This window comes from Corapipo altera, unplaced genomic scaffold (genome assembly GCF_003945725.1).
Source record: "Corapipo altera isolate COAL_440 unplaced genomic scaffold, ASM394572v1 57, whole genome shotgun sequence".
Lineage (NCBI taxonomy): Eukaryota > Metazoa > Chordata > Aves > Passeriformes > Pipridae > Corapipo > Corapipo altera.
In genome coordinates, this window is record NW_020884905.1 from 3488917 (window position 1) to 3503850 (window position 14934).

General features: G+C 39.7%; 1 protein-coding gene and 1 long non-coding RNA gene across 18 annotated transcripts in view; one reads left to right on the forward strand and one right to left on the reverse strand.

Annotated features, from left to right (window-relative positions):
* EVI5 (ecotropic viral integration site 5) overlaps positions 1-8660 on the forward strand; it is a 76788-nt gene extending 68128 nt beyond the window's left edge. For 7 of the 9 annotated variants that reach the window (XM_027651506.1, XM_027651507.1, XM_027651505.1 and 4 more), the window contains one exon: positions 7395-8660. In XM_027651506.1, coding sequence (XP_027507307.1) covers positions 7395-7700 — 306 coding nt within the window. In that variant the 3' untranslated portion in view covers positions 7701-8660. Of the gene's footprint in view, positions 1-2116; positions 2127-6200; positions 6207-7394 lie in introns of all 9 variants that reach the window. The other 2 variants (XM_027651511.1, XM_027651512.1) reach the window with 2 other exon arrangements.
* LOC113951025 overlaps positions 1-13108 on the reverse strand; it is a 65352-nt gene extending 52244 nt beyond the window's left edge. For 8 of the 9 annotated variants that reach the window (XR_003528986.1, XR_003528988.1, XR_003528985.1 and 5 more), the window contains exons 1-3: positions 12971-13108; positions 12402-12535; positions 11143-11233 (exon numbers count right to left, since the gene is read on the reverse strand). This is a non-coding gene — a long non-coding RNA (uncharacterized LOC113951025). Of the gene's footprint in view, positions 1-5276; positions 5398-11142; positions 11234-12401; positions 12536-12970 lie in introns of those variants that run through there. The other variant, XR_003528987.1, reaches the window with a different exon arrangement.
* Positions 13109-14934: the final 1826 nt, after the last annotated feature.

Consider the following 14934-nt stretch of genomic DNA (forward strand, 5'->3'; position numbering starts at 1 on the left):
AGTTCCTGGATTCAGCATCTGTTTGGTCAGGTTTGTTTGGGCTTCTTGAATCATCAGTAATTTCCAAGAATGACCCTTGTCTGGCACTGATCATGGCTGTTACTTAGAAACTGTTAATCCTAATTATGGCTGCATTTATAGCTATGGTTTTAGAAAAAAGCCCTTAATGCTAACTGAAGTGAAACAGGAAATTCACTGATGCTGAAATAAAAGCCACAACTTCGAGCTTTGTCCTAATACAGTTACAAAGATAACACATTGCTAATTTAACATATATTTTTAAAATTTGTTAGAGAATGTGTCACTATTTCTAAGCAAAGAATATCGTACTATATACAATATGTGTTGTTGATTTTTACAAATAATCTTATTTTACATGTAATCTGAAGGTATATGAGTTGTCAGGAAAAGACTATCCTATGTCTTTTGCATATGATCCATATGTTTGGGTAAAAACTGCCTCATGCTTGAGGAAAATGAAGAATGTCTTCTAAAGCTGGTTTGGTTTTGCTTTAAACTTTTTCTTTCTTGCAGGATTAATTGAACCATACCTAATATTTTTTTAAATCTCAGACTGTCAAAAAATGGCTTTCATTAAAATGCTCTGATACAATTCTGTCACAATGCATGTCTAGCAGTCCCTTTCACATAAGGAAGCTGATTCTGTTGGGAAAGTTTAGAAATCCTATTTGCATTGCAGCTGTACAGCCATTAAACTTGTTAAGAATTGCTTTAGATGATGGATTGCTATTATTAGTTTCTGCAACCATTCGTTTAGCTCACCTTGTCTCCGTTTGTGCAGTGTTCATATTGTGATGGTTTCAGTATGAATGTGACTCAACCATGTATTTAAAAACAGGCTTCAGAGAGTTTAAGATATCTAAGGAGCTGCTTGTGTTCATGGAAGTGAAAAAGTAGCATGAAAAGGCCTGCAACCTTAACATTGTTCATTTCCTTTGCGTGCATGTGCAGAAATGCTTCTGCATTGTACCTGCTGGATGTAACAATTGTCTGGACTGATATTTGTCTCCCAAATGACAACATATTTTCCATTAATTCAGTTGAAGGTGCTCCAAGTACTTAATTTCCTGAGATAAGCGTTTTTCCAAAAGAAGTTACTGGGAGTGATTTTAAAGTAGTGATAGTGTACTACTGTATGCCTTAAACTGAAGTAATCTCATTACAAGTGGGATAGTCAGCACTAAGTAGCAGTCAACTGTTATATATGATAAGGGATCCCATTAGATGCTGTGGACAGTCTCAGGACATTTTAAGAACTCCAATTAAATTGCTTTTATTCATGTTAAATGTAATTATAATTTAATAGATCATAACTGATTTTTTTTGGCTTCTAATTAGGTTTTGACTTCTAAATCTCTACTTTCATCTTGCCAAATTGACAATGTTTTTTTATGCATTATAGGACAGGTATTTGAAAATGCTTACGACTTGTTTCTTCAGCTAGAACGTACTTTCAGCAACATTCTAATTTTGACACAGGTTTGGTTTTTAAGTATGAAATCTTATGAAGAGTTCCTGTTACTAAGGTAGAGAAAAATAATGAGGGAACTCTGATTTTTAGATTCCTCTCGTTATAAGTAAAAGCACTGAGAATTCAGTATCTTTATTCTTTAAATAAAAATGTAACATCTTGCCTTCTGCCAAAACCAATTTTATTCACCCACGGCAGTGGTCATATTTTTATTGTATTTTGATCTCACCTGTGTATTGTATATTAAATAGTTATTGGCAAGTTTTGTTAAAACTTGTCTTTACTATTTCAGAATTGAGTAAATTTCAAGAATTAGTAACTGAAGCCTTTTAAAGAGGGCAGACAGTAGCATTTGAGTTTTCACCACTGAACTCATAGCTTTAAAAAATCCTGCAGGTTACAACATAAAAATGTCTCCCAGAGCTTAAGCTGAACTCTTTCACAAAGTGCCACTTGAAAATATGACATATGTTCTCTAGTTAAAAAAAAACAAAGGGTCTTGGAACTGAATAGCACTCTTCAAACTATGATCCTATGATTTAATATAGAAGACCTTTTGAATTGTTTTAAAACTTCTAAATTTCTCTTTACTGTTTCTCCTTCATGCCTGGCTCGATGAGGCAGTCAGCATCAGGTAAGAAAGTTTATTCTGAGGTTCAAGGATCTGATTGTTAGCCTTTTTTCAGCTCTTTTGAATTTGTGAAAATACAATGTTACTTGTTAAGAGTATGTACAACTAAAGTATTTTCATATGTTGACCAGCAGACATACAGTTTGTCTTTAAAATGCTGAATTCTTTAGGCAAGAGAATGTATATAAATGCACGACATCACTAAGATTCTGCTCTTCATTCAGCTGGCTTTTGAAAGGATGATGATGACATAGATTTTGGTCATATAACGTTATTAACCCTCTGAAATGTCCTAAAGACCATGTGAATGTGCTGTAGTGAAAACTAGGTTGAAGCTGCAGTCATCTAGACAATATGACCTGGATTTGAGAACTCAAAGCAAAACACATGGGTTTACCAGACCTGGATTTTTATCAGTTGGGTTTTTTTCACAGACGTGATCAGATTTGAGATTCTTGCAAAATTGAAAGAGTAAGAAACAAGTTCATTTAAATGTCACTTGTTGGAGTGACAGAGATCTAGTTCCCTTCACTTGGAGGAGCAGACCCAAAACTGAAAGCCTTTAATCAATACTGACTCTTTGTACAAAAGAGAACAGAAGTCTATACTCTGTTCAACATGACTGCAAGAAGAGGGTTGTTTTTCCTTCAGGGAAAAGGATAGAGTGGAACTAGGGTGTGGAGGTGTATGTTTGGGTTAGGTCCACACATCCTGCATTCTGAGTCCTTAATCGGATTTCCCATTGTCTTGATATGTTGGCTACACGAATAGCAAATCTTGGCATAATGCTTTAGTTCCTACTTTAAGCTCTTCTTCCATGTTCAAATGAAACACTGACAGCAAGAATCTCAAGTCTGTCTTAAAAAGTGACAGATGAGCTTTGATGTAAGGTGATTCATCAGTTGCAAAATCTAAGCCCTTACCTACATGACAGCAAACATAGAATTGTTAGTTACAAATCAGGAAAGATATTTTCAAGTTGGTTTTGAGAGTCCTGTGACATCACTGGCTTAGCACACAGTAGCAGCCAAATTGGACAAGGCAATGTTGGGCATCAATAGGAAGTATATTAAAAAACAAATAAAGGAGTTTGTATTGCCACTTGGTATCTAGATGGATGTAGAGAGTTTAAAGAAGGCCTGTAGGGAAGTTAAAAGGCAACTGAAATGATCAGCTGTCTTGATCGCTGCCTGTTCATAAGGCTAAAAAGGAGTGGAACTCATCTGTTCTAGAGAGAGGGCTGAGGGAGGCATTGCGACATAAGGTTCAGAATCATGACCACAGAACTGCTCTTCACCACTTGTTCCTGCATTATTCGAATTCGGGGGCAGTTACTTAAAAAGAGTAGGAGATTAGTTTAAAACAAATAAAGGAATTTCTGGAACTTACTGCCACAGGAAGCTGTGGAGGTACACAGCAAATAAAAAGAAAATCATCAGTCATGGACAGCTGGTCTATAAATGTATGCTGAACCAGCTAGAAAGAGATTGCACTTATATTTGCTACAACTACTTCTGGACAAGTGGATGGGGGCTTGGTAATATGAAAGTTCTGTTGTCACTGCTGGAGACATGATATTGGGCTGGTGGACCAACAGGACAGTAATGTTCCTGCCTTGAAAAAAGATACTGCTTTTCCTGTTACAGTGCAGAGCCTCACTTGCTAGACTGTAAAGTTATGTGAGAATGCAAAACTTCATTTTAAGGAACATCTGTTTTAGAGCCTTATGCTGATATTAGCCATTGCTGTCTAATTGCACTGGAGCACAGGCTGTCTGCAAGTTGTTTCAAATGCTTTGAGAAGCCTTATAAAGCCTTTCTGTTGCAACAGAAATTACAAATAATTAGGCTCCTTCAGAAATGCTCCTGAACAAATATTCGATTGAAGTGCCCCTGAAGTATCTTCAACTCTGAAAGTACACAAAACTGGAAATAGTGCACAGCTGTTCCTACCTATTCTGTTAAATAATTTTAATTTCTTGAAGATTACTTGCTTTCATCAACACTGAGGTTTAAAAGTCAGTGCAAAACAGATTCTACCTTCAATTGAAAAAACAACTTAAGTATTTTCAAGATTCCAGTGATGCATTTCTAATTGTAAAATAAAAGTAACATTCTGTTGAAGTCCAGATTTTGCAATAAATACAGACATTTAGTACAGATATTTAATGTAAAAGCATTTGTATTCAGATGACAGCATTTACATCTTTGAGAAATGCAACAACTTGGGCAGGTACAAAGTATCTCAACTTCTCAAACTCAAAATGGCTCCCATAAAGAGCAGTCATGTGCATCCCACTGCCTGTGCTTTTCACGCATCTCACTGAAGCAGGTTGGAAGAGACCCTGGGAGGCCTCTAGTTCAACTGCCTGCTCAAAACAGGACCAACACTGAATTCAAAGCAGGTTGCTTAGGGCTCTGTCAGTTGGGTGTTCAAACTTAATGACATGAAGAGTCAACAGCCTCTGAACAACCTATTCTAATTTTTAGCTAGCCTTATAGCAAATATTCTCCCTTCACATTCAAACATAACTTTATGGTTTGTGTTATGATCAATGTATCTTCTTCCACCATGCATTTCAGTAAAGAACCAGCTCTCTGCTGGCTTAAGGTATAAGCTCCTGCCCCTTAACCCTTAAGTCTTGGTTCCTCATTAATCTTTTGTACTGGGGAAGGAGTGAGGTAGCCAGTGTGGAATAGGACAGATGCAGTCTAACAAGTGCCAGATAAGAATCCATTCCCATGACGTACTGGTTGTGCCCTTGTCACCACAACCTAGTGTGCTGTTAGCCTTTACCCCTGCCTGGGGACACTGTGCATTCACGTTTAGCCTCCTGTGTGTCAGGCCCCCCATGTCCTCTTCAGCAGCGTTGCCTCCAGCTTGTTGATCCCCATAATACAAATTCTATGCTGTAGTCTGTGCTTCTGGCTGAGGTGGCCATGTCTCAAGCAGACAGAAGTTACAGAACTCTGTGACCATTGATATTACCATTGATTGTCATGTATATTCTCTGCAGTACATTTATGTTTCTTCATAACAACCTGTTTCCCCTTGGATGCGAGGAGTACTTGAGAAAAAAGGCAGGCAAGTGTGAAGCTGCAGATCAGAGGTGTTTCTGGAAGGTCACAGATTTGTTATTTTAATGAAAGGATGCACAAAGATAACACCACAGTGTTTTCCTGAGCTTCCTTTAGGAACTGGCAAAGGTTGTGTCTATTCATGATTTTTTCACCAACAGCATTTTCCACAGACTCTCATTTGGAAAGGTTACTACCTAAAACCGTAAAACCATGATTTTGTCATATTACCGAAATATATTCATCTAAAGGTATTGTGTTTTAAGTCTTCAGGAAAACATCTGAGGTCATTGGCTTGGCTTTCTGAGTGTTCAAAACAACTAACATTGAGTATCAGCTTTATAATTGCAGGTGAACCAATGGCTCAACTCTGCAGACCTAAAACCATATAATTTCCTACTCTAATATGAAGTTTGTAGTCACTGGTACAGTGGATTTTTTTTTTCCTGTGGTGAGGGCGGAGAGAAATTGTTGGGTTTCTGTGTTTTATTTTCTTAGTGACTAAAATTGATAGCTGTTTTGGAAAATTCATGTGGTAGCTAATCTGATCATATTGTAGGATATTTTCAGAGATAATATTTCTAAATAACACAAGAATGTCTGTATCAGGCTGTCTGTATCTAGGTATATAAGCTAGTAAAAATTATCTATTCCAGATATATGTTACTGTCCAGTATCTAATATTTGGCATAAGCTTAATTTGCTTGCGTCATGAGTTATGCTGTGCAAATGTGGAACTCTGTTCTGCTTGCCTTTATATAAGCAAAGACCTCATGAAACAACTGCAGCCTATGTGTATGTGAAGACAATGCAAAAAACTAATGTTAGTGCACATAGTAAACAAGGTTTAGATCTACAGCATGTATCCATATTCCTAACAGGGATGTTCTGATATTAAAAGGTGAAGCTTTTACATGCTGTTAACATGTGATTTAATGGCAGTTAGTGTGATTATGACTCATGTGATTTTTTTCCAACTCCTTTTTCTCTTCTACACAAGCCCACGGTAAGTACAGAGATTCCTTCTTCCCCAAATGGACAGATAAAAATCTCCCACTGGTGTTCAATACTGAGGACATACATGCACTCCTTAATTATTAAAGTGAATATTGCTTCAGATTTCTGAAACATCAAATAGATTTCTGTAAAGAAACTGTTCAGGCATTTTATTCTTTCTATTCTCCAAGTCTCTTACTATGAAAAGTTGCTTACAAAGTAGCACTTGGTGCATCTTCTGTTTTAAGCTTTTGGAGTAACATTAGGAAGGTTCTGTAATCCATTTTTAATGTTTTTCTCCATCCTCAGGATTTTTTATCTTAATACTCTTACACTGTTAAACTGACCCTGAGGGACAGTTGCTACTAAAAGCTAATAAAACTGAAATTATAAAACAAACAAACACCACAAAACCAACCCACCTCTGGAATGTCGTCCGTGAGTTATTTTTCATTAAATTAACAGGAGACTTCAGCACTTTAGATTTTAGTTTTGAATAGCTTGTATGCATGGTTGTAATAGTGTATCACTCCATAGTGCATTGAATTAAAATGTTATCTGTCTATGGTCTGACAGTCATTTTTGTCTTGTTTGATGTTCTCTTAAAATTGCAACTACAATCTATTTATGCTGACAAAGAGATGTTTCTCTCATACTGCTTGATCTGAAATCTCATTGGATCTGAACTAGATAGTTAAGACAACCTTGCAGTGTAGACAGAACTAAACATATTCTCTGGGATTTTCTTCTGTGTTGTGTGAAACTGGCAATATTCACTTGGGACCCCGCTCTTTGGAATAGGGGAAGGGATTTCTCAAATGAGAAGTCAGGTCATACAGGAGAGAATGGACCTGTAAAAGCAGGTGTTAAGGCCAAAAGTCCTGTCAAAACAAATAGGCCACTCTAGAAGATAGAAACCATCCTTGTGGGGATATTAAAGATGCAGTAAATAGAGGAATCTGTCATTACCGATTCTAGGTACCTTCATTATTAAGCCTTAAAACTGTAGTACTTGAAGTGATCATCAAACATGCTACTTCCAGATCTAGCATTTAATTTTATCCACTAAGAGTTCAGTGATACATTTCTTGAAAATGTGTTTGGTTTTTTGATTTGGTTTGGTTTTGGTTGTTTGGGGTTTTTTTACTACTGGCCTCTTGAGCTCTGATTAACTGTTAATTTCCATTTTTTTGAACAGATCAAATGTCTAAAAGGCCAGAGAGACTTCTCAGACCAACCCACTTTTGATGGGATTCACATTGTCAACCATTTCACAGGAGACGATGAATCATTTCATTCTTCTGATGAAGATTTTATAACTAACTCCATACAGGAGAGTGGGGTGAACTTTCATCTACCCAGAAGGACTGGTCAGATGGCTTTGGATCACACACTTGTAGACAGCAGTGACAGTGATACTGAAGAAAGTGCCCTTCAGACTGGGAATTCAGACAAGATGGTTTCTAAGCAGAGAAGAAGGGAATCTTACTCTACTACTGTGTGATTATCACTGTGACGAGCACTGAAGACTTTCCTAGTTCTTTAAGGCTGAAGTTGAAACCATCCAGCAGTGAGCTTAGGCAACTATTGGATCTGGTGTGGCCTGTGATAAGAATATAGATGTACTGTTTGTCTGCCTTCTCTCTTTGCCAAATCTTGCTAATGACATACCATTGCCATAAAACAGGCTGGGAAGAAGCTGATGGATGACAGTTCTGACAGTATTACTGAATGTTCTTTGGTTTGGAAACTGCAAATATATTATTTCTTAAGTGCATAAGAACCATTTTTGCTGTTCACAAACACGGCAATTATTTTCCTCAAGAGAAATTGCTTTTGTGCAATATTTTATGCTCTGAACAAAAGTGTATGTTTTACATTGTTATCCTTTTGTGATCAAGATGGACCCTAGTAAACCATCTGATCATGACACATATATATATAAAATTACCTTATGCTTCTCAATTACTTTTGGTTTTTTACTGAAGTTACTGGATGCCCACAGAAGGCTTGAAAGAGAAGCCTTTATCTGTAGTACTTCATATATGCCAATAATGGTCACTAATGTCATAAAGGTGTTTTCACCATTTTCACTTAAATCTGTGTGCATCTGCTTTTGATGTTGCTAAATAATAACTGGTCTGAAATATATTAATTACAATAATGTTTATTTTGTACATATTTATATATCTACACCAAGCTGAAAATGTACATTACACCATTTTATATAAGGAATGTAAATGTTGCAATATTACTGTCTCTGGTATTCTAACAGGAAAATGAATTCTGTATATACACACTAGAAGTGAATTACTAAATAAAGGCAAAACACTAACTTTACATTCAGTTTCAGCCTAGCTACACTAACAAGCTCATGTCAGAAATGCTTGTTCAAAACACTATTGACTGAAATCTTTTACCTTCATGTATATGTAATGAAAATAAATTTTTCATGATTTAACAAGGTTGCAGCATTTACTGTTTAGTCACTTCCAAGCTACAGTCCTTGGTTACCACATAGTCACTTGTGGCCTCTAGATGGGTTCAAATAAGGTGAAAAATTATTCAGTTCTAATGAAGACATGGTCAATGCAGTGTAAAATATGTAAGTTCACTCTTCTTACAGTTTATATTGCAGACCTATGTAGGAAGTGAGTTATTGGTGCTGTCACCAAATAGCTGCGATTGAGCAAAGCAGTGAGAGCTGAGCTGAGCATTCTGCTTTCAATCTCCTGAAAACTGAGATCCAGTAAAATGGCTTTACCCTCATCATATTCTCCTGTTGTCATATGAACACTTACTTGCCCTCTCAGACACATTCTAGTCAAGAATATTCTTAATATTCCATTATTGCCACGTTATGTAATTAAGCAATCCTTAAGACTTCTTTTAGCAATATTTGCAACTGGTACTGATGGGCAGCATGTATGTTAACTGTCTTGCTACTCACAAGCAGCAGTGTAGTTGTTTAAAACTGCAGAAGTGTGGAAGCAAACTGCTGAATGCATCTGCCAGGCCCATGAGGCATTTCCTTTCCCTTTACTTGGAATGTGTTTTCAGAAACAAACAGCACGAGTGAGGAGATTAACACATTTTCAAAGAATGATAGAGAAGGCTGCATGGAAGTAGCACATTCTGGGCCTCTCTCATCTGTAGTATCTGCCCAGGTGCATCTAATTTACATCTTAAAGCAGGTAGGTGACAAATTCCAAATTACTGATGTCTGCAGCTCCTAATTTGCTTCAGTATTTGTGCAAAATTTCCCCACATCCTACTACTGATTATGTTGTTCCCAGTATAGCCTGTGGGAATTGCCATCTCTCAGGTGGATTAGCTGACTGATTCTTATCCCTGCTGAAAATTTTAGGTGTGTAAAACCAGATTTTGTTCACAAATGAGTAACGATTGTCTTTTTGCTTCCAACGAGCATCTGCTAACTTAAGTTTGCACCTGGATCATTGCTGCCCAAGAGGATAGGTGACAAATGTCTTGTTGCCTGTCATCAATACCAGCTGCAAGCCTCTCTTAAAGGTAATCTTCTGTAATAAGTGGCAGGCACAAAATTCAGTTGAAGAGCCATAAAAATCCTCTCTGTTTGAACAGTGAAGTGTTATGATTTTGCAATAACTGCCTTAATGTTCAAGTGATAGCAAATGAGATTAGTTGGCAAGATTTATTTCCTGAACTTTTGTGGTATTAAAGTACAGAATAAATACTGATACTGAAGAACAGCATAAATAAAAATATTAAAAGAAATACAGAAGTCGACCAGCTACATCTAGTGATAAAAACAAGTCACTGGACATGCTGCAGTTTCAGAAGACTTGGCTATACACAGACTATGCTAGGAAGACAGCACAAGACAGGCTGCTCAGCACCGTCCTGCTTTTTCCGCAACTCTTCTGGCAAAAAAAAAGACACTAATCTCTTTGCTATATGTATTATAATTTGAATATGCATGAGAATATTGTCAAGTCATTAACAGCATAAAAATATATTTGTCAATAAATAAAACATTAATTATGCTACGTACCATGACCTTCTAACAAACATTGCTGATTGCTTAGATTTGCTTTAAAATGCAGGCTGGAAAAGCTCAATGCTAACGTTAAAATCATAAGGTTAAAAAAAGCACATAAACATGAAAACTCAAGATTCTTGAATATATAAGTGCTGCAGCTGAGAAGAGAGGTGAAACAGGGAAGGGGGATGTCCTGTTATGTATGGGGTTTACGTGTAAATTACATTTTATGTAATTGTAAATTACAATTTTATGTAGTGAAAATGGTTCTGATTTCCCCAATCTGATAATCAAACGCCTTCACTAATTAATTTGCATTTTCTTATGAGTATTTTAAGCACTAATAGCATTTATGGTTAGACCTCTTCTTACTTAAGTCATTTCATATGTTAGAAGCTTTGTAACATTTGTGAAAAATTTGGAACATGACTATTTGGGAGAAAGTACATCAGTGAAGATAAGAAGCATGTATTACATTCACAGCTCAACAACTCTTTATTCTCATTGGTCACTTTTTTTTTAAACAAAAAGCAGGCCTCATCTACATACACATCCACAAAGTACTACTGTCCACTAAATTCAATTTTCAACTGTATCTGCAATTTCCTTTATTAAATAAATTGCTATGAAAGTGATTAAAAGAAGCATTCACGTAGGAGTTTGCATAAATTTAACAAAACCACTTTGTAAATTCTGCACTACTGATCTTGATCAGTACTCAACCCTTTTTTAGAACTGCAACTCAGAAGGTAGTGTGTGATTTTCTGGGGTATTTAATGTAATTACTGTTCTATATCAGAGACTCTGTTAGTGATTTAGTGAAACCTGATGCTCACACATTTCTGTTTTAAGCCAGAATGACCTAGACATATGTTAGCATAAAAATACCCACATTTTATATGGGATGTACTGCTAATTCTCTTACCTGTCGAGGCTCCAAGTAATGTAACTCATTTCAGGAGAAGATAGAGGATAATACAAATCCCCTAGGAGAGCCATTAGGCTAGTCCTGGAGACTAAAAAAAATCAACCTGTAAGACAGAGGTTTGTACAGTCTATGTGGAAACTATGGTGTTATGTTCAGTGATGCACCAGCTACCAATTCTGTGTATTGAGAGAAAAGAAAAGCTATGTATAACTAACAGATTTCTAGATTCAATTAAGTACATGTTTGTTCTGTGAAATACTTCTATCGTTGTAATTACATCAGCACATTTTCTGTAATTCTCTGATGATTTTGGTTGGTGATGGAGTTTTTTGGTTTGGGGTTGGGATTTTTTTGTTGTTTTGTTTCAAACCAGTCCAAGACATAAGAAAAATTGGTGAAATACATTTCCGCAGTAGGCTTTAGAACCCGACATTCTGAATAATAGGAAATACACAGTAAATTGACTCTCAACATAACCTCTCTATAGCATGGAGTTTCAGCTTCAGAGTGGAGAAAACATGTTACATATGCATACCTACGCATGCCCGGGCACTGACTGACTACTAAGATACAACGCTAGATCTAAGATACAACAGCTTAACACTCTCCCTTTCCAGGAACTAATACCTTATTTCACAGTTAGGAAAAACAAAAGCAGTATAGCATACTCTTAGAATTGTACACTACTACCCAAGTGACTGAAACTTCTACAGTCCCACTACGAGAACTAAAATTCCGATGAGACCATTTTGCATAGTCTATGTTCTTTTCATCCCAGCTTTCAACACCACAGCATACTGTCACTTTCCCTCCCCAGTTTGTGCTTACAGGGATCATTACTTTTCTAATCTGCTCTGAGAGCAGCAGAAGTTACTTGGCACTTTTTTTGATTGCTGGAAAAACCAATCAAAATCACTGATTAATTTCTCCCATGTTTACATCATGTGTTTATGCCACAAGGAGAACCATAAAGAAGGCAGTGAACAAGATGGTGGAAGAAAAAATAAATAATAAGCATCATGTTAAAAATAGATTTAAAAAAAAAAGTTATTAAAAAAGACACACTTCCCAACAGAATGCATGCTACTACAAGTTCTAGCAGCTTCTCATAGTGAAACTGTTCTGCATAACTGTGCTCCCAAGTTTTATCACTTGCACGAGTTCCCCCCAGTATCACCCTCTTTGCTGCCTTCTCCCAATCCTGACTTCCACACACAAGAAACTACATCTCCTCCCCTATGTACCAAGCAGCTAACCTGTCAAATCCTTGTCTTCAGATTCCTGTTGTGAAGTATCTCATCACTTCTGATCGAAGATCTCACCTGCAGCCCGTCAGGTTTGGCGCCTTATCTGATGTTATCTTAGCTCTAAGAGTGACACCAGGCAGCTGCTGTGAAGAGTGCAATGAATTACATTCAATAGCTCTTCAGTTTTAAGCACGACTATAATACAATCACACCCTACTTTAAATCCCTCCTCTTATTTCTTCCCCTCCTTTGACACCAAGGGGTAGCAATCGTATACTTATCATTGTATTCAACTGTATCTTACCAAATTAACTTGGGATACCACACTCCCTTTGGGGGAAGCATTAGAGCAGCTCCGTTAAAACTGAGCCCTACACTGCCCACGAATTACAGCCCGCCGCCAACTTAGGGCCTGGGTTTTGGCTTTTTCCACCCTGGGACACAGAACATTTGGCATTGTCACAGAGCTCTTGCATGTCACACGATGGCCGCTGCACAGGCAAGACCACCTCAAAGGTTACTGAGCTGCGGCACACACGTTACACAGTAAACCAAGAATAAGAGCCGAGCCCCTTCACCTCTGTTCAGCGTGCTGTTACTGGAGATAGCAGCTCCTCTCGGCGTGGGGAGGGCCCTGGGACGATGGCTGTGGGCGGCTCCCCGCGCGGCGGAGGCAGCGCTCAGGGCTCCCCTCAGGGCTGAGCGCGCGGGGCCGCCTCGCGCCGCCGCCCGCGGGCACGTGGCACAGCGGCCCGCGCGCACGAGGTGGCCCCGCGCCCGGCCCCGGTAACACCGGTACCCGCGGGGTGTGCGGGGTGTGCCCGGCGGTGTGCCCGGGTGTGCGGGGTGTGCGGCGGTGTGCCCGGGTGTGCGGGGTGTGCCCGGGTGTGCGGGGGTGTGCCCGGGTGTACCCGCACACCTTCCGGCGACAGAGCTGAACCTGCCTGACGCCCCGCTGGCAGCCCCGGGTCATCCCCGGTAGCACTCGGTGCGCAGCGCCCGCGTTCCGCTTCCCCCTCCCCACCGGCGGCGTGAAACAAATGGCCCGTCCAGCCGGGATTCCGGGAAGGCAGAGTCCATTCCAGGCACGAACTGGTTTTGCAAATCACGAAACACAGCCGGTTTCGCACCATTTCCCCTCTAATCGTTTGAGAAAACTGACGCCCCAGAGCCAGATGTCTGTTCCCGGTGCCCATGAAGCGCCCACCCTCACACGAGAGATTATATGGCTGTATGTGAAGCATTCGCTTGGTTCACTCGTTGATTTCTTTATTTCTGCTGAAGGGTTTAACCCGATTAGGGAGCAGAAGGTGAGGAAGGGCCGTCCGCAGGTGGGCCGAGCAGAAGGGGCTGGGCGCAGTGCCTCCCGCAGGACAGCCCCGAGCGGAGCCGCTTGGCGCCCGGCAGCGCATCCCGCACCCCGCATCCCGGATGGCTGCGAGCGCCCTGCGCACGGAGATCACCGCGCCTTACAGCGTGCTGCAGCACCTGTATACATTTTGAATTTACATATATAAAGATAAATGTATTTTCTTGTAACCAGGTCACAATTATTTATGAGCGCTAATACTAATTTAATTTTTTCTCTTGCCTTCATTACATCCAATCAAAGCGCCGTGCAGCAAGGTACTCAAAAGGGTATGAGTTTATCATCCCATTTCAGAGGCAAACGAGAAAGACTGTTTCTCGAAAAGTCACAGTGAGTCAACGAAGACGCATACACGAAATTAGACCGAGTTGTTCTAATCTGGTTATTTCTACTGATTCGAGCATTGATTTTTGAAGCCGAAGGCGTGAATGATTTTCAGAGTAATCAACCAAAGGCGCAGCAAGGAGACCGCGGTACACAGCTGCCGTAAGTAAAACTGCTGTGCCCAGCACCAGGAACTTTCCGGCAATAATGAAGGTGTTAAGGGCGATGTGTCAGTCGTGTTCTTCAGCTTCCTTTTGTGTCACACTAAACCATCAGCAAAAGGTTGGACAGTTTTTCCCGCGGTGTTTGCTTGCTTAGTTAGATTTTGGGAAGTCAGGTTAATCCTATGTTCCACAGGGGCTCAGTGACATCAAATGACTAATGTTTCTGTGAATGCTTCGGGGGTGGTGGCGAAAAAAACATCTGCTCGCAAAGCCAGCGTGCTCCAGGGCGTGAGGGAGGCTGAAGCTTGCTTCTGTCATGTCCGACTTCAGTCTCAGTCGTTTCTGAACGGAAAATGGTGTTAAACCTCGACTGGCTCACTGCAGAGCCGCATTTTGAGGGGCCCTACAGCCATCGAAACGATGCTGGTGACCCGATATGTCTAATAGCGAAGCCCAGAACCACCTCAGAAAGATACTGGAGACCCGAGCTGGATTTCCTGGCTGCATTAGGAATCCGAGGCTAGACCTGGAAAACTATGTTTTGAGGTCGTGTGTGAGTGTGTAAAGCAAGGCGAGCCTTTTTCTCTTTGCCGCCGGTGCCTGCCCCACGGATCCTCCCCGAGTCAGCACCTAAAGCACGGGCACGCAGGGGAGGACGGCAATCGCTTCCCTCCTGCGTGTTTGA